Source organism: Hemiscyllium ocellatum, chromosome 17 (assembly GCF_020745735.1).
Source record: "Hemiscyllium ocellatum isolate sHemOce1 chromosome 17, sHemOce1.pat.X.cur, whole genome shotgun sequence".
NCBI lineage: Eukaryota > Metazoa > Chordata > Chondrichthyes > Orectolobiformes > Hemiscylliidae > Hemiscyllium > Hemiscyllium ocellatum.
In genome coordinates this window covers 72,382,211-72,401,001 of record NC_083417.1, presented here as the reverse complement: position 1 = coordinate 72,401,001, position 18,791 = coordinate 72,382,211, and the positions used below count along the sequence as shown (strand labels likewise).

Genomic DNA, 18,791 nt, shown 5'->3' with positions numbered 1-18,791 from the left:
GGACAGTTCCAAGGCAGAAAATGAGGTGTTCTTCCTCCAGACGTCGGGTGGCTAGAGTTTGGCGGTGGACAAGGCCCACGATTTGCAAGTCCTTGGTGGAGTAGGACGGGGAGTTAAAGTGTTCAGCCACAGGATGGTGGGGTTGTTTAGTGCGTGCGTCTCAGAAATGCTCTCTGAAACATTCTGCAAGGTCACATTCTGTCTCCCCAATATAGAGGAGTCGGGACAGTGAGCAGCAGGCACAGTAGATGACGTGTGTGGAAGTACAGATCAATCTCTGTCGGATGTGGAAGGATCCTTGCGAAATGACTTCTTATTTGCCAACTGAACTTGCATATTCATGAGAATCCTGAACTAGGGCTCCTAAGTCTCTTTGTGCTATGGATTTCTGAAGCCTTTCCCCATTTAGAAAATAGTCAATGTCTCTATTATTCCCACCTGACTGTATAATCTCATATGTTCCTACATTGTATATTCTCTAAACTTCTTTGTTCACTCGCCTGTGAAAATCCTTCTTGACTGTTTATGCATTCTAAGAATTTATGTTTTTGTCTGTCTCCTTTTTTTTGCATCAACTATATCCTTCGATTTTCATGCACAGACATCTGACATTCTTTCAGAAGGAACAATGTAGTCGTTCTGGAGGAAGTGAATTGAGCTTCATTACATTGACTCCTGGCATCAAATAACAATCAACATGGTGAATGTGAGCAAAGAGGCCCATTTTGCTTCAAGTTAGAAATAACGTCTACTGGTCTCATTGAAACATAATATGTTTAAATTGTTTAACTAGTAGATGATAATTAAAGATTGCCATTCGCTGTGGGATCTAAATTTATCACACAGACTGAATAGTCAGTAAATTCAGACCGAGATCAAAATAAATATACTTCACTCAATATCTGGTATATATTTGGATTTTTCTCGTCAGCTCTTTTTGAAAATGTTACCATTGAGAACAGGCAAGACAATGATGGATATATCTTTCTAATTAAAAGAGTTGAGTTATATGTATTCTGGAAAAATCATTTGCACAGAGTATTCATGATATTAGTTTTTTAATGGGATAGTTGTGTTCATTTATAAATTTTGTTTTCAAGCTAATGTTGCCTGGACAGTATTGTTCCACTGTGATGAAAATGATTTAAAGGAAGGTGTGGAAATAATACTTTGACTTCTGAGTGAGATGAGAACAATAGACCAGAACGATATTTTTATTATTTGCACGTCTCTCAATAAATCGTGAAGAAGCTCTTTCCACTGCAAATGTTTAGTGTAGAGAATTGTCTATCAGATGGGTTTTTAGCTGTGATGAACATAGAGAAACTAACAGAGAAGTTTGATAGATGCATGATGTACAAATGTGAAAAGGATAGATTGGTGGATTCAGATTGATCAGGGTTGAGTGCAAATTCGGTGAAGCTGAAAGGCTCGGACAGAAGTTGAGCTGAGTTATCTGATTCTTCTGTGTGGAAGACTCAATACAAGGCTGCTATTTCCTAGGGTAGATTCAGATAAATAATCTCGTGCTCTAGTGTTATCAACAACTAACTGGCTACAAAAGTGACATCCATTGTCTTTGATACCTTTCTTAACTGATGGTAATTAATAAAAAGATTCCTTTATTTTACAGACATTGCTTTTCTAAAGAATGCAGAAACACAGAAGTGGATATATTGCTGCCTTTGTATAGTTGATTTTTTATCTCCTTTCTGAACAATGCCAATGTGGTTTATAATAAATCTAATTCAAACAAGTAGACATATTAGGGGCATTTAAGCAACTGCTGGACATGCACATGGATAGCAGTGAATTGAGGGGTACGTAGGTTAAGTAATTTTATTTTACATTATGATTAATCCTTGGAACAATATCGTGGGCCAAAGGGCCTGTTCTGTGCTGTACTTTTCTATGTTCTATGTAATAACTGTTCAAGAAGACGGCTTGACCCAGAGAAAATGGGACAGTTTGTTATGCAATCCTGGATCCTCTGTTTGGCTTGTTTATCTTCATGTTTGTTGTATCTTCCCTTGTTGCTGTTTTTGGTAAATCGGTCATATCCAGAGACACGTAAATCAGATTAGCATCCGTCCCTTGTTTAATCTGTAAAAGCAGTAAGGAAACATCAAGAGCAGCTCCTAGTCAAATTACTTCTTGTAGCTATTCAATGTACATCAATGGGAATTGACACTTGTGTTGGAGCGGTCCTAGTTAGAAAGCACGGTTGTGTTTTACAGTTGTACCTGTGCATACAAAGTTCGGTCTTCCTTTTGTCTGTTCTTTCTACTTCTCTTGTACTGTCTGAAGTTTAGTGCAGCATAAGATAGAAGCCCCAACTCTCCTCCTTGTATTCTCTGAGGACAAATATTATAGAAACACCATCTGAATCTTAAGGTTGTAAAGTATAACATAGCACCAAACATTGCTAACAATGCATGGCAGGAAATCAAAGGATAACACAGCATTGCTCATGGGGTTATAGTGTTATTGTTAATGGCACTACCACATTTAGCCCCCAGCAATTTAGTCAAGCATATTGCCAGGTTAAGCTATAACTCAGATACAATTCCTATCATAAAAGGAACATAGTTATCTTTACCAGCAATAGAACAGGGTCTTTAATGAAATGCCTTTCTTCACCACCTTTGCACCATCTTTGACACCTGGAGTTGATAAACTCGCAAAGATGTCTCATTGTAACATGTGGTTTCTGGTATATTTTAACATAATCAATGTTTACTTTAAGTTGACAAACATCAACCCTTGGAAACAGTAGATATGCACACACATATGTAGAAAGAAAAATACATTCACAATCAGCAGACTTTCTTTAGAATATCACATCACACCTTTTCAAATGGAAGTTTATGGTCATTTCAACTCTCTTGTGTCCTGAGAGATACCAGGAGGGCGTGACCTCTTCTTCCACTATCATTACAACCGTGATAACTACACTGTCAACTTTTCGTGTTCTGTTGTCTTTGCTGTTCACACTGCAGGCTCACTTTACATTCCATTTCACATATCTCAGTTAAAGATGTTACAACTCTTCTGCATCTTTACCGCCATTCACACAGCTTTTGCCATTTGCTTTTAGCTACCTGTTCCATTGGATTCTCTGCCATCTGTCAACAGCAAAAGTGATGAGGAGGTGCCGGTGTCAGACTGGGGTGGACAAAGTCAAAAATCACGCAACACCAGGTTAAAGACCAATTTGGACTTCCAAATAAACCTATTAGACCATAACCTGATGTTGTGTGATTTTTAATAGCAAAGGTGACCATTGTACACCCCTTTTCATTTCTCAGCAAGTTTCATATCAAACTTGAAAGTTAATTCTAATTCTCTCTCCATAGATACGGCTAAACCATTGATTTTCTTGAGCATGTCAGCATTTCTTACATCCCTTCAAAGCCTGTTTATTTGCTTCTCATAGCTTTCTTTTCCAAATGACCTCCAACGCTCAATTGAGGTTATATTTAATAGTGAAGTTCTGTGACCCTTTCTCTCGACTTGCTGGCTCCATTTCAAGTTTAACGTTCAATTACCAATGCCCATTCTGTTTGCTATCTCATCTGATATTGAAAGATAAGAGCAAGCTACTGTCTCAGTGCAGTAAACCAAAGCTGCATTAGGCTCACTTTCACTTCAGTAATTTCTTATCCAGATGCCACAATTTATCCACACTTCAAAGCTCATTACCTAAAACTGAAACGTCTGCTTCAGAACATACGGTCATGAATGTAATTTTCAAATCATTTGCCAAAATGGGACAATGGAGAAGAATCATATCTGTGAATATTCATTCACAATTAACGTGTCTAAGACTAGACTTGTGGCGTTAAACAATAAACCAAGGGCTCAGTTTGCACAATTCATCATAACAGAGATGAGTGGGGCTGAATTTGAATGATAGTAGCAACCACTCATAGTGCCGAGATGGTGGTCAGCAGAATTGCTGCAAAATGATTAAACATCTTAGACCTGGTGCTTTAATTGTTTCTTTGCATCGATTTTGCCTGTCCTGCTGAATAACTGTTATACTTTGTGCGAGAATATGCCACTTCACACAGTTGAATAGCTATCTAGTGACACAATGTAAACATCAACTGTTTGCAGAAGTTGCTGGGTTAGGTATGTGTGGGGACCATTATTGAAATGAGTGATCATTAGCCATGTGTTTAGGGCAAAGGCAACATTGGGAATCCACAGACTTGGTAGGATGTGCTGTGATATTGAAGTTCAGGAAATAATGATGTATGTGTGTTGTACACTGTAAAAACTTCCTACTTGGCAAAAACAAAAGTGATTATGAAACAAACCTGTTCTTCAAACTGGCTGTTATCTCTGGAGTTAACTGGAGTTATCCCGGTGCCTGTTAGAAAACAACATTTTCATCAAAGATCAATTTCATCACAAACATAATTTGGCTTCATGACGTCAAAAGTTATTCTCTAATCAAGTAACTGGGTCATTCTCATCATAAGTGCAAAGTCACATTCACTTCTATTGTTGAATGAGAATAAGTTTATGTTCTATGTCTGAACTATCTGATTGTAATTTACTGGGTTCAGATTGCTGCCTTGCATTATCATAAGAATGAAATGGGGTTCATCTTTATTTTCAGGTTCAGAGAAATTAGCCTGAGGAATAGATCAGATTTCAGCTCCTTCCATCATTACATTACTGGGTTTCAGAGGGACGACACTCCCAACACAGTAGCGAATGAAAACCTACACCGCAGATGCAACCAGTTAATCTTCCTAACACCGTAGCATTGAGCTGTGACTGAATATCGAAATGCAATTATGAAGATACATTGTGTCAAGTCTTACCTTTCATTGTATCTAATTTGCAATGTATCACAACAGTTACTAGCAGTAAAAGTAATAATCCTGCAACAGCACATCCACCCACCAATTCTTTTGGAAATGTACCAGTGTCAGCTAAAATGGGAGAACAATCAAATGTTAGCATCTTACAGAGGAGAAATTGCAGTGATTAATTAATTTCAGTTAAGACGTAGCACACATATTTAAGCAACCATCTCTCAGAGACTTACTCAGGAAATTCCATCTTTCCTCCCAATTTGTAACATTATTGCGATGGCTTTAAAAATGTCGAGTTCAATAAGGAATTAGGAACACTCATATGATCTATTTGTGTTAGTAAATCTTTAATCCTATTACTTGCCATATTTTAATCGTGCGGTTTATTCTTATTTCAGTTGCTCATGGGTTGATGCTGTCACTTGAGACACAACATTTGCTGCATATTCTTAGTATCTCTTGGAAGCAGACAGCAGTCAACTACCTGCTGTTGGCCTTGAGTACATGTAAGCCAGACCAGAGAAGCATATTCATTTTATGACAATCAGTCGTAGTTTCATGGTGACCATTAATTAACACAGACATTCAATTTTATATGTTTAAGTACATGGTCATTAAATTCTGAAAACTATCATGGTGAGACCTGAATACTTTCAGATAGCCACAATGGCCTTATCTCCCCGCCTTTTTCTTTTTGTTCAAGACATGCAAGTGAATGTATCATTGTTAGCTTACTCAATTTGTTCCCCATCACTTGTACATCTGTGCAGAAAAGTAAACTGGTTAGAAGGAATGCTTGCTCACTGTGGAAATTAAATTGCATGAAGTTTAATCGCAGGCTATGAGAAAAGTATTCCAGTGAGTGGCATCAAATATATCTCACAGGACCTGATACCACTGTATGGATGACCTGGATTTCAATTCTGTTCCTCATCACAGCATCAGTTTTTGGATCACAGCCAAATAATATGCCAGATGATAGGCTCCAGTACAGTGACTACAAGCCAGTCAGTCTATTTCGGAACGAAAATCGTGAAACACTTTAACACATGGGGTACTTCAGAAGGTTGGAAATAAATGCTGATGAGTGAAACTAAGCACTGTTTATTAACAGCAGCTCAGATTTTATTAATTTATTTGAACTCTTTAATAAATTATGTGAGGGGCTTGATGAAGTTACTTATTTATCTAAATATGCAGATTCAAAAAGTCTTTGACTCAATATCACTTGTTCGGAAATATCATGTAGATAAGCCCCTGTGATTAAAAGGAGAGTGGCAAAATGGATAAGCAATTCCCAAAATGATTTCAGAATCAGCATCATGACTGGTGATTTCACTTTTAATTCTGTGACAATGTACATAGTGGTGTTAACCAGCGGTGGATGTTAAAAGCATATAATACGCTTTGATGAGTTTACTAACTTAGTTTTAGAGGTCATAACTTCCAAAAGTGAAGTTAACCAGCCCCCACTTGCAGCTAGAAAATACAATACTTGTAGCAATCCTACATACAAGGAACAGATTTCAAAGAAATTTTTCGTTACGCTAGAATCATGTTGAATGGGATCTGATGTGGAATAATATAAAGTTGTGCCCCTTGCCAGAAGGTTTGTGAAGAGGTAGAATGAAGGAATTTGTAGATTCTTAACTGGGTGCTAGAAGTTAACCCTATCACAGCTGTGAGATTTATGTATACTTAATCATTCCGTAGAAGGTTGAATGTCATGGCATTAAGGGTATGCAAAAGAGATTTATAGAAGTGTGCCAGAGTGGTGGGGTTTCAGCTAGATGTGTCATCAACCAGCGTTCTTCTCAATGTATGCAAATCTATGAATAGAATGTAACAGAAGTTTTTATGTCTCGGAAGGTTTTGATGTGGGAAATACAAAAGCTGTAGGAGAGTCTCATGTGACCTAGATGAATTGCTAATGAGCATGAGTGAACCAGATAGCACTAAAAGTGTAACGTTCAATTAGTTTTTAAAAATAAAATTGAGGTATAACATTTGCATAGGAAAGAAAGCAAAGCGGGTTAGTTGGTATAGTTGGACAGATCTGTAGAATTTGGCACAAAGATACTAAACTGTGTTCTGAGCCTTAAGATCTTATCGATTTCAGGAAGTTTTCAACTTTCCATTAAACTCTTGCAGCAAATGTGGATTGAGCAAAGATGACTTCTGGTTACTCCCGACCACATTAAATTCTGGCAGAAAACAAATAGTCTAATAGTTGAAGTAGAGCTGTGGTTTCCTGAAATGTATTCAAGCGCCCTACTCCTCCAAAATATATGCAATTCAAACAGCCTCTCCAGGTGCACATGGTCTAGCTCATTCAATATTTAACATCACCTCCCGATACCTCTGCTTTGGCAAGGAACACATCATTACAACAATTTTGCTTTTTCACATGAGATTTTAAGACATTGTCTCTCTTCTCAAAATTATTTCACAAGTGATTCTTCTCCCCTTATAGCAAGTTATAGATGATGGGAGAATAATGTTTAGAGAAGTCCAGCACTTCTTGATTAAGTTATCCCTATGTTACTTATTAAAGCTCTACCTTGACCCACAACATCACCAGAGTATGTATGACAGTTTAGAATTTCCAACAAAATAATACACACGATTTTGAGGGCGGCACGGTGGCACAGTGGTTAGCACTGCTGCCTCACAGCGCCAGAGACCTGGGTTCAATTCCCAACTCAGGCGACTGACTGTGTGGAGTTTGCACGTTCTCCCCGTGTCTGCGTGGGTTTCCTCCGGGTGCTCCGGTTTCCTCCCACAGTCCAAAGATGTGCGGGTCAGGTGAATTGGCCACGTAAATTGCCCGTAGTGTTAGGTAAGGGGTAAATGTAGGGGTATGGGTGGGTTTCGCTTCGGCGGGTCGGTGTGGACTTGTTGGGCCGAAGGGCCTGTTTCCACACTGTAAATAATCTAAATCTAATCTAATGTGCTTTACTTGATGCACATGTATGAGTCCTTCATTCACATTTTGTAACCCCAAGATCTGTACTGAATTTACAATCATTAAAATTTCTCTCAAAATGCTACAAATCATCATGGGACTCAGGAACAACCCTATTCATATCAGAATGAAATATTCTCCATTCACAGTAGACTATATGTCCTATAACAACATTCATATGATTCTCAAAAATACCACATTGTCCCACATCTCCTGAAGTGTTTTTGGCACTGCAATGAACAGAATGACATATGTCAAACTCAGTTCATTTAGATCGATGTATGATTCAAGCTTGTAAAACAGGACAGTCCTCTATGTTTAACACATGTACCGTTCACATGGTTATTGCCAACCTGAGAATCTTACCCTGATAAAGAACTGTATAGCTGTCAATGGCTGGGACTTTGAGAGAAACATGAGAAACCTCACAGGTATACATCAATGCATTCTGCACAGGGCTGAGATAACTGGAAACTTGATATAATCCTTCCTTGTTCTGTTGTATAGTTGTGTTAATCCCAGACATAATTTCCGTTTCATTTTCATACCACGTGACGTTAAACTCCTTCGGAAAGAATCCAACTGTTGTACAGAGTAGTGTTAAATGGGACTGCTGAGTAATCTTCACAGGAGCTGGCGGCACTGGGATTTAATTAAAGGAAACTTGTTAAAATTGTTTCTTATAGATCATATTAAAAACGCAAAGAATGTCAATTTTAAAATTTCACAATTAGTGCTTAAGACACAGACCGAACATTCCTACTTCTGGAAGAAATGTCTGGGTTCAAATCTGACTTCAGGATAGATGTCCACTGAGTGTATTGTAACAAGTTGAGTAAAACAAATCAAGGTTTACGTTGTAATACCTGGGGTATAGTGGTTATTTATTGTTAGGTCAGGCGTCATTTAACAATTAATAACAATCTTGCTTTCCCTCAATATAGGCTGTGGATGGATCCTAATATTGGCATTCAGACTAATTTATGACCCACTCAATTGAAATCCAGCAATGCAAATACTTTAATACACTTCAGACATCTTTCCCTTATTAAAACCTTTGGTTGCTTTTATCCCTTGATCAGATGTTCGTATCATTGGCAAGGTGGACAGTTATATTCCATTCCTAGTTTCTCTTGAACAATTATGGGTACTCTGCATTCTAGAATTACTGTAGTCCTGCGGTGAACATGCTGCCATAGGATTTCCAGCATTTTACCACAGCAATTATGAAGGATCAGTCAAACCTGCTTAATACACATTGCCCATTTCAATAATACAATAAGGAGGCATTGCATTCTGTAAAATGGTTTCACAGTGTGAATTGCAGCTGCACAAAAATGTAAAAAAGGCTTTCCCTGATTGAAGCCTGTTGTTGAAAGATAACTCAGGAAGTGGACACATAACTTCTGAAATAATATACATAGTTTGAAGATTTCCATGTTCTATAGAATTAAGTTGCCATATTTTTCACAGTTCAGATATCTTGAATAAAATAAAATTACACAGGTAAACAAAACATAAAGTGAATTGCAGTGTTTCAGACATTCTTGTCCAACATTGACTAATACAATAGTTACAAAACCGAAGAAAAACACATGGTGTGTAGTTTCAGCGTGACTTATTGCAACTTCAATTCTACAAATTCATTTCTTTCCTTTTACCTCACAGTTTCTGGAAGTTGGTATCTGGAGAAAAAAGTCCAATCGTACCATGTAAGACTAAATTGAATCTGTTTGTAACTTCCATATTCTAACAGTCACTAATTATAAAATTCTTTCTCATCTTTACTTCTTTGGCAGATCTTTATCATCATGTCCCTCTGATTTGTTAGCTCCATCAACCACCTTGTTTTCTTTCTACTGAAATTGTGGAGACTACTGTTGTTGTTGGATATTCCTTTTAACTGATGTCTAACTATTCTCCTCATCATGGATAAATGCAGAACATTGCCAATCAAACAACTTGCAGAATGTCCACAACCTGGAAACATACTAATGAATATTTTTATGCTTGTTTTCTAATGATTCAGCTCATTGTTAAAATTAAATTTTTAGAATTGTGACAGATAAATGCTGGCCAGCCAGCAACACCCAAATCCCGCAAATGAATTTTAAAGAATCGGTTTACTTTATTTATTTTCTGTGCTCCCGAAGCCAGTGTGAACCTGAAAAATACAGCAGATATTTGTCCTAATTATTTCTCTATGGACATTTTTCCTTCTGAGAAAAATAATTTCTCAGCACTACATCCAGCAGTGATTCTTTCTTTATTGGATTGAATGTAGACTGATATAGAAACCGTCTATGAACTCTTGCAGTTAGCTTTGCTGACATATGAGTCCTTGCTCAGATATTGAAATGCTTCAAAACAACTAGCACATAATTCTTGCAGTTTGTTAAAACGTAAGTTTTAAATTTGTTCTGATTTTGTTCCTTATAGATAGCTGTCTACAGAATGCATCAAACAAATCGATAGTACAAGTTTGTCTTGACAGCCCTAACCTAAATAGACCATAGAACAGAGAATAGTACAGCACAGTGCAGTCCCTTCGGCCCTCGATGTTGGGCTGACCTTTTATCCTACTCTAACATCAAACTAATCTACAGACCGTACACTTTACTATCATCCATGTGCCTATCCAAGAGTCGCTTAAATGCCTCAATGTATCTGATTCTACTACCACAGCTGGCAGTGAATTCAATGTACCCACCACTCTCTGTGTAAAGAATCTACCTCTGACATCTCCCGCAAACATTGCTGCAATTACCTTAAAATTATGCCACCTCACGATAGCCATTTCTGCCCTGGGAAAAAAGTCTGACTGTCCATCTATGCCTCCAATAATCTTGTACACCTCAATCAGGTCACCCTCGCCCCCCACCACCACCCCCCATTCCTTCTTCACTCCAATAAGAAAAAACCCTATCTCTCTCAATGCTTTATCATAAGAGGCAGCATGCTGGTAAATCTCCTCTCCACCCTCTATGAAACTTACACATCCTTCATATAATGAGGTGACCAGAACTGAACGCATTATTCTAAATCTGTCCTAACCTGAGCTTTATAGAGCTGCACATTACTTTGCCGCTCTTAAACTCAATCTCCTTGTTAATGAAAGCCAATACAAACCATATGCCTTCATAACAACCCTGTCAGCTTGCATGACAACTTTGAGAGATCTATGGACGTGGACCCCAAGATCTCTCTTTTCCTCTACACTGCCAAGGATCCTGCCTTTAACCCTGGATTGTGCATTCAAGTCGACCTTCATAAATGAATCAGTTCACACTTTTCCAGGTTGAACTCCATCTTTTACTTATCAGCCCAGCTCTGCATCCTATCAATGTCCTGTTATGACCTAGAACAGCACTCTACACTATCCACAATTCCACCAACCTTCCCGCATCAGCAAACTTACTAACTTGAATCAGAGTCATTTTTAAAAATCACAACCAGCAGAGGTCCCAGACCAAATCCCTGCAGAACACCGCTGATCACCAAACTCCAGGCTGAACATTTTACATTTACTACCACATTCTGTCTTCTATGGGCTAGCTAATTTTTGGCCCAGACAGCCAAATTTCATGTATCCCATATCTCATTAATTTCTGAATGAGTCTACCAAAGGGAAAATTATCAAAACGTTGCTAGTATCCATATGCACCACATTCCCTGCTCTATCTTAATTCATGTGTTTTGTCACACCCCTCAATTTGTGAGGCATAAACTGCCATTCACAACGCGGCACTGATGATCTCCTACCAAGCAAGCTTTTTGAAAGAATCCTGTCTCTCAGAATCCTTTCCAATAATTTGCCCATCACCAGTGTAAGACTGACTGTTCTGTAATGCCCTATTGTCTTTCCAGAACAAGGGAATAACATTTGTCACCTTCCAATCATCTAGTACTACTGTAGTGGATAGTGAGTACATAAACCGCATTGCCAAAGGTGCAGCAATGTCATTATTTGTTTCCTGCATAAGTCTTGGACATTTCCCATCTGGCCCAGGGGACTTGTCTATCCTCATGTTTTTCCATATTTCCAGCACATCCTCCTTCTTAACATCAACCTATTTGAACATATCAGCCAGTTTCACAAGTCCTCTCAAACGACAAATTCCCTCTCACGATTGAACACACAAGAAAAGTTCTATTTAAGAACATCTGCTACCTCCTTCGACTCCAGGCACAAAATCTTCCATTCTCCCCAATTGGCCCTTCCCTCACTCTGGCCATCCTCTTGTTCCTCACATCAATATAAAATGCCTTGGGATTTTCCTTAGTCCTATCCACCAAGGATTTTCTCATGTACCCTTCTCGCTCTTCTAAGTCCATACTGCAGTTCCTTCTTGGCCACCTTGTAACCCTCTAGAGCCCTGTCTGATAATTTCTTCCAAAACCTTAAGTAAGCTTCCTTCTTCCGCTTGTTCCAGAACGCTTTTTCATCTATGGTTCATTCACCTACCATCCCTTCCTTTCCTCAGTGGGACAAATCTATCCAGCATGCACAGAAGGCACTTCCTAAACAATTTTAACATTTCTGTCGTACATTTACCTGAGAATATCTGCTCAGAATTTATGCTCCACAGTTCCTGTCTAATGGCATTGTAATTCCATTTCCCGCAATTTAATACTTTCCCATACTGTCTACTCCTATCCCTCACCATGACTATTGTAAAGGTCAGTGAGTTATGAAGATTATCACTGAAATGCTCTCCCACCAAGAGACCTAACATATGACCTGGTTCATTGCCAAGCCCCAAATCCAATATTGCCTTCCCTCTAGTTGGCTGCTTCTAAATACTGAATCACGAATCCTTCTTGGACATACCTGACCAAATCTGCTCCATTTAAACTACTTGCACTAAGGAGGTTCCAAACAATATTAGAGAAGTTGAAGTCCCCCATGACAACAATCCTGTTACTTCTGCCCCTTTTCCAAATTCTGCCTCCCAAACTGCTCCTCCATGTCTCTGTTGCGATTGTGGGAACTTGAAAACTCCCAATAAAGTGACTGCTCCTTTCCTGTTTCTAACCCCACCCATACTGACTCAATAGACAAACCACCTCGATGACTTCCTTTTCTGTAGCTGTTATGCTATCTCTGATGAGCAATGTCACTCCCCACCTTTTATTATCTCACTCCCTATTCCTTTTGAAACATCAATCCCCTGAACATCCAGAAACCATTCTTGCCCCTGTGATATCCAAGTATTTGTAACTGCCACAACATCGTAGCTCCAAGTACTGATCCATGCTCTAAATTCGTCACCGTTATTGCTGACACTTATTGTGTTCAAATGGACACACTTCAACCCATCACACCGACTGCAACTTTGCCTTATCTGTTCTTTCTTACCCACTCTCTGCAGGTTGTACCTACCTGTTCACCAACTACCTCATCCTCTGGTCTATAATTACTGTTTGCAACACCCACCAAACTCGTTTAAATCCTCCAAAAGAACTCCAGCAAACCTCCTGCCCAGAACATTGATACCACTTCAGTTCTGTTGCAGCCGTGAAATAATTCTCTCCTCTTCCTTTCTGGAATGCCTTAAATCTCCTGTGTTACAATGCACTGGCAGATCAACACTGATAACATATTTTATTCATTGGCTATTGTTCTTCAACAGCTGGTATGTGGCAACAGTACTACCCAGATCAATCTCTGTAATCAAGAAAAAAAGAATGGAGATGCTGGAAATCAGGAACAAAAGCAGAAATTTCTGGAAAATGTCAGCAGATCGGGAACCACCTATGGAGAAAACGCAGGTTAACATTTCAGATCTAATAACCCTTCTTCAGACTCTTCTTCAGAACATTCACTGGTCCCGAAACATTAATTCTGCTTTGTCTCCATGAATGCTGCCAGATCTGCTGAGTTTTTCCAGCTTCTGTGTCCATCCTCTAACAAGCCAGTTGCCTGTTACTACTGTTACCTGGCCTATGATCTTGCAGACAGAGAGAGGGAGGGAGAGAGAGAGAGAGAGAGAGAGAGAGAGATAGAGATAGACTGGGTGACAGGTTCCACAGTCAATGAGAAGATCATGAACAACCTGTGAAGCCTTATGTCTTTATTTTTTAGGTCTGGATCAGTAGAAACAGTCTGAATGTGTTTGGCCAAGCTCACACCCACAAAACCAGGGATTTGTAGGCTTTAGCTTTCAGGACCCTGGCTTTTGTCGGTAATCAAAACAGTGAAAAATGGCATCCATTTTTTTAGATTAGACTTACAGTGTGGAAACAGGCCCTTCGGCCCAACAAGTCCACACCGACCCGCCGAAGCGCAACCTACCCATACCCCTACATTTACCCCTTACCTAACACTACGGGCAATTTAGCTTGGCCAATTCACCTGACCCACACATCTTTGTGACTGTGGGAGGAAACCGGAGCACCCGGAGGAAACCCACGCAGACACGGGGAGAACGTGCAAACTCCACACAGTCAGTCGCCTGAGTCGGGAATTGAACCCGGGTCTACAGGCGCTGTGAGGCAGCAGTCCATGAATGACAACTGCTGCTAAAAACTAAAAACGACAAATCCCTCATTCTGTGCGTGGGAGCTTGACCAAACCTAGTGTATCTAATGTTCCAGATTTAAAAAGAAATGCTGAAATTTCATAAGATGTTTACTACTCAAAGATTGCTCAGTGCCTGTCCTCCTATTTCTCACTAGAAGAAACCAAGATAAACACACCTCTCAATGCCTCTTTTTACAGGTTTATCATTGTTTTTACATAGTCACTCTCTAATTAGCTATCACTCATTCATAATTAGCTATCACTCCTTAATTCATCATAGCCATCGCATGCTCCATATTTTCCTTTATTTATGATCATGAGTTGATTCCTCGTGTCAGCAATGCCACTCTCTAACTTAATGAAGAATTCTACTATCCTATGGCCACTATTCCCCAAGGAATGTTGCACAGCTAGATTATCAACTATTCCTTTTTCATAACCCAATTGAGGACGGCCTGCTTTCCCATTGGTTCCTCAATGTATTACTCTAGAAAATTATCCGATGCACACTCCAGGAATTCTGCTTTCAGGGTAGTGTTATTGACTTGATTTGCCCAAACAAGTCGCAGAGCATGTCACCCTTAATTACACCTGCCCTTTTATTTTTTGCAATTCTAATTTCCTTTTTTTAAAGCTTCCCCAGAATTATACCATCAGTTTGGGGCTTTTGATCATATGCAATGTCATTCTATGCCCCTTGGTGTTTCTAAGTTCTAACCATACAGATTCCACTTTATGTAAGCTAGCATCCTGCCTCAATATTATGTTATTGGCGTTCTTTCACCAACACAGCCACCAACTTCGTTTTACTATATGTTTCTCCTTCCTAAAAACTGATTACCCTGGATATTCAATTCCCATTCATCGTCTGCAATGCCATCTCTGTAATCTCAACAATATTGTAAGTATTTTCGATTTTTACTTGCATGACTCATTTATCCACTGTTTTGTGAATGCCATGTTCATTAGAACACAAGGTCTTAAGGTTTGACTTTTTAAGAATTTGGTCTGCTCACAATATTTTGCAATTTTGGTCTCTTCGATCTCCCCGAACAGTTCCTAAGACCTTGAAAATTTAGTTTTAATGATGCCAAACCCCACTAACTAATACTCCTTTCAGGGCATCAATTCTGATTCTGCCCAGGTAAATCAATGCAGTCGGTATTGGTTCAACCTCCCTCAAAACTGGTCACAATGTCCTCAGAATCTGAAACCCTTCCCCTCACACATTCTCTCCAGTCATGTATTATTGTGGATTATAAGTATTTAATGTATGAGCACTAATCCGTGACACTAGTTGCAATTCAACTGTTCAAAACGTTATCAATGTATTCTGATTTGTTATCATGAATCAATCTCAATATGTGCTAATGAACCCCCTCCCTGAGATATACCTCACACTATTTCCTGTCTCTCTTAGTAATTCAAGGAGACAAACTAATGCCCCATGAACATGGATCCAAATCTGAGCACCTTTGGAAATCTGCGGAACTATGATAAAATTCTATAACTAATTTAAATTGAATTCTTTAATTATTTGAGTGTTTAATCATTCAAGTGTCAGTTATGGCAATAATTTCACCTATCACTGACTGTTGCAAAAATTGATCTGATTCAAATGCTTTCCTTTAGGATGAATTCTGCTACACTGCCACAATCTGGCCAAAATATAAGCCAGTCGTGTCAACAATGAGATGTTCCATTAACTAAATAACTCAGTTAAATCAAAAGTAAAAATGGGCAACAAATGTTGGCATAACCTTAGATGGCCACATCCAACAAATAAACAAACAAATAACATCATACAATAAAGTTGTGAGTATGCTACATAGCCGAATTACGTAAATGGGGGCTTGGAGATTAGTTATAAAATATGATGTAAAGACCTTTGATGTACTAATCGTTAAATGGAATATTTTTGACATGTGCAATAATCTGAAGTCCAGACGTTCTGAGGTATTTGTGTGCTCTCCTACAAGGAGCAGGCAAGTAAGAAGGAAAAGTGCAAGGGGGACAGCAACTACAAAGGTATAAATAAGCATTTGCACAATTTCACAGTGTTTTGGGCCGATCATTTATAAAATACTCTGCTTAATTTGGTCTCTCAACACTTTAGCAAGTTTGTATTTAAATTGGAGGAAAAGCAGAGATATTTCTCTCCGTGATTTGGGAATGGTCCTGTACTGAGGGGATGAGAATGCTGTGTCTATATTATTTGGAGTTTGGGGCGATCAGAGTTGATTTCATTGAAATATATAATATTCTGGAAGGACTCGACGGGTTAAAGAAGAGTAATTAAAGACACATACTAGAGAATCTTGAACGGGAGCAGAGTCTTGTGCTAAGAAGTTGACCATCTGAACAAAGCGAAGGAGGATTGTCGATACTCAAAGCATTGGGAATCCTCACTTAGATTTAAAATTAAAAAGATTCATTATCACTGAGGAAACATTTTTGTATTTATCCATTATAGCACGATTTTACTGCATTAACCACACACAGCAGCGATTCAAGAATATTTCCTTCTGCGATAGATTCAAAGAAAAATTGCATTGTCAAAGAATGTTATCTAACCGAGTGATTCAATGCCAGAGCGTTAATTCAGATCACTAAAAATATACTTCAATGAAAACTATAAAGAGAACTTGTCCCAAAGTATTAACTATGATTTCTCTCGACCGAGTCTGCCAAAGCTGCTGAGGTGTTTCAGCAATTTTTGTTTTTGTTCCTGATTTCCACCAACTGCAATTCTTTCATCTTATTATACATCTGCAGAGTCCTCCCCTAGCGCTTTCCGCGTTCACTCTCACTCACCGTGCACAATAAGCTCAGTCCCATTCCCAGAGGAAACTTTCTGTTGCCAGTCTGTCACGCTGCAATAATAGACTCCGGCGTCCTGAACATCCACATTGAGCAAGTGGAGCTCGGTAGCTGTTTGCTCTAAAGGTATCACCACCGTCCTGTTGTCTGCTGCTGTGGGTTTTAATGTCCCCTCCCGGTTTCGCCTCCTCCAGGAAACATCTAGCCGTGCTATGGGATCGAAAAGTGTGAAAGAGCAATTCATGGAGACATTTGCACCTTTCAATGAAGTTATACGGGCGGGGAACTGGAACATCTGGAGAAAGCTCCCATCAGCCACTGTCAGAAATAAGCACATGAGCAGACAATGATTGATCAGCCTATCGTTGAGGGAGAAATGCATTAATAAATATAAGGATAAAATATTTTTTGATGCAGCGACATATACATTGAAAGAAATAATGTGTGCACAATTCCAATCCTCTCAATGTTTATTTAACCTGTGTAAGTATATATGTACCTGCGTAACTGCCGACGACAGAGATATACCACAGAACAATCACTCTCATTTCAGTAAATTCGATCGATTCACTGTAAATTAGCAGGACACATGTTATTGAGAAGAGACATGGAGGCAATGTGGCACTGAGTGGGCTATGATGGAGCGTTTGACAAAGCGAATGAAACCACACCTTCGATGCATTAATGGTTTTACTTTGACGTTAGATGTAAGAACTTAGCGTGGGAGTTGAAAACACCTCACATACTGCTGCTCTTCAAGAGATTATGGAACATTTTCGCATCACGTGTTAGTTTCCGAACCAATGCAACTTGGCTAAAATGCAGACCTGACCATCCCGTCACAGACACTTGTTGTGCAGATGTGGTGAGTGCGCTGTCCTATTTCCACACAAGGTTTAGCGTGAGAGAACTGAGACTATCAAGCGGAAACACAAATGGGTGAGAAGACAACATCGTATCATTTTGAAAAGTTCCATCAAGATCATTAAACAGGACTCTGGATAATCTGTCTCTCATTCCTTGAGATAACAAAAATTTGCAAAGCTGTTGCTGAATTTGGTGGGTTTGAGCGATAGAGAGGGATTGAATAGGCAGGGGTTAGTTTCCCTGGAGCGTCGGAGGCTGAAGGGTGACCTTATAGAGGTTAATAAAATAATGAGGGGCATGAATAGGGTGAATAGTCAAGAATCCATGACTGGAGGGCATAGGATTAAGGTGAGGGGGCAAGATGTAAAAGGGGCCTAAGGGGCAAATTCTTTCACATAGAGGGTACTGTGTATATGGAATGAGCTGCCAGAGGAAGTAGAGGGTGGTACAATTACAATGTTTACGTATGATAAGAAGGGTTGAAAGGGTATGGGCCAAATACTGGAAAATAGGAGTGGATTAATTTAGCTTGCCATGAATGAGATGGAACGAAGTGTCTGTTCCCATGCTGTACATTTTTATGAATCTATGCAACAAATTTCGAGCTTTCAAATTCAAAATTGATTGTGAGAGCAATCAGACTGATAAAATTGATAGAACAAATCCTCAGTCCAAATTAGGCAATAGGTCTCTTGCAGAACCGTCATGAGAAACTAGCTTGAGGAAATGAATGATCGTCAATGTCCAGTGACAACATGATGTTACTGCTGACTGGGTGGTTTTGCCA

The 18,791-nt window shown here is 39.1% G+C and overlaps 1 protein-coding gene across 2 annotated transcripts; it reads right to left on the bottom strand.

The window, feature by feature from the left end:
* Positions 1–1,775: 1,775 nt before the first annotated feature.
* Positions 1,776–17,709, bottom strand: LOC132823814 (tyrosine-protein phosphatase non-receptor type substrate 1-like). 2 transcript variants are annotated; one of them, XM_060837859.1, is made up of 7 exons: positions 17,637–17,709; positions 17,132–17,455; positions 8,161–8,436; positions 4,836–4,946; positions 4,323–4,375; positions 2,244–2,354; positions 1,776–2,103 (listed from the first exon to the last, which is right to left on the bottom strand). In XM_060837859.1, exons 1-7 carry the CDS (start codon positions 17,683–17,685, stop codon positions 1,972–1,974), a joined length of 1,056 nt encoding a protein of 351 aa, XP_060693842.1. In that variant the 5' UTR covers positions 17,686–17,709; the 3' UTR covers positions 1,776–1,971. The 2 variants fall into 2 exon arrangements, with proteins under 2 accessions (XP_060693842.1, XP_060693843.1); XM_060837860.1 differs by lacking the exon at positions 4,836–4,946.
* Between the last annotated feature and the right edge of the window lie 1,082 nt (positions 17,710–18,791).

Bases quoted from the DNA above. Each gene is read 5' to 3' on its own strand.
- LOC132823814 (XM_060837859.1), bottom strand. From the start codon at position 17,685: ATGAGAGTGATTGTTCTGTGGTATATCTCTGTCGTCGGCAGTTACGCA. The intron at 2,355-4,322 runs GTTTGTTTCATA...ATTTGTCCTCAG, and splicing joins ACAGCCAGTTTGAAGAACAG to AGAATACAAGGAGGAGAGTT. The intron at 2,104-2,243 runs GTACAACTGTAA...CTGCTTTTACAG, and splicing joins ACCGAACTTTGTATGCACAG to ATTAAACAAGGGACGGATGC.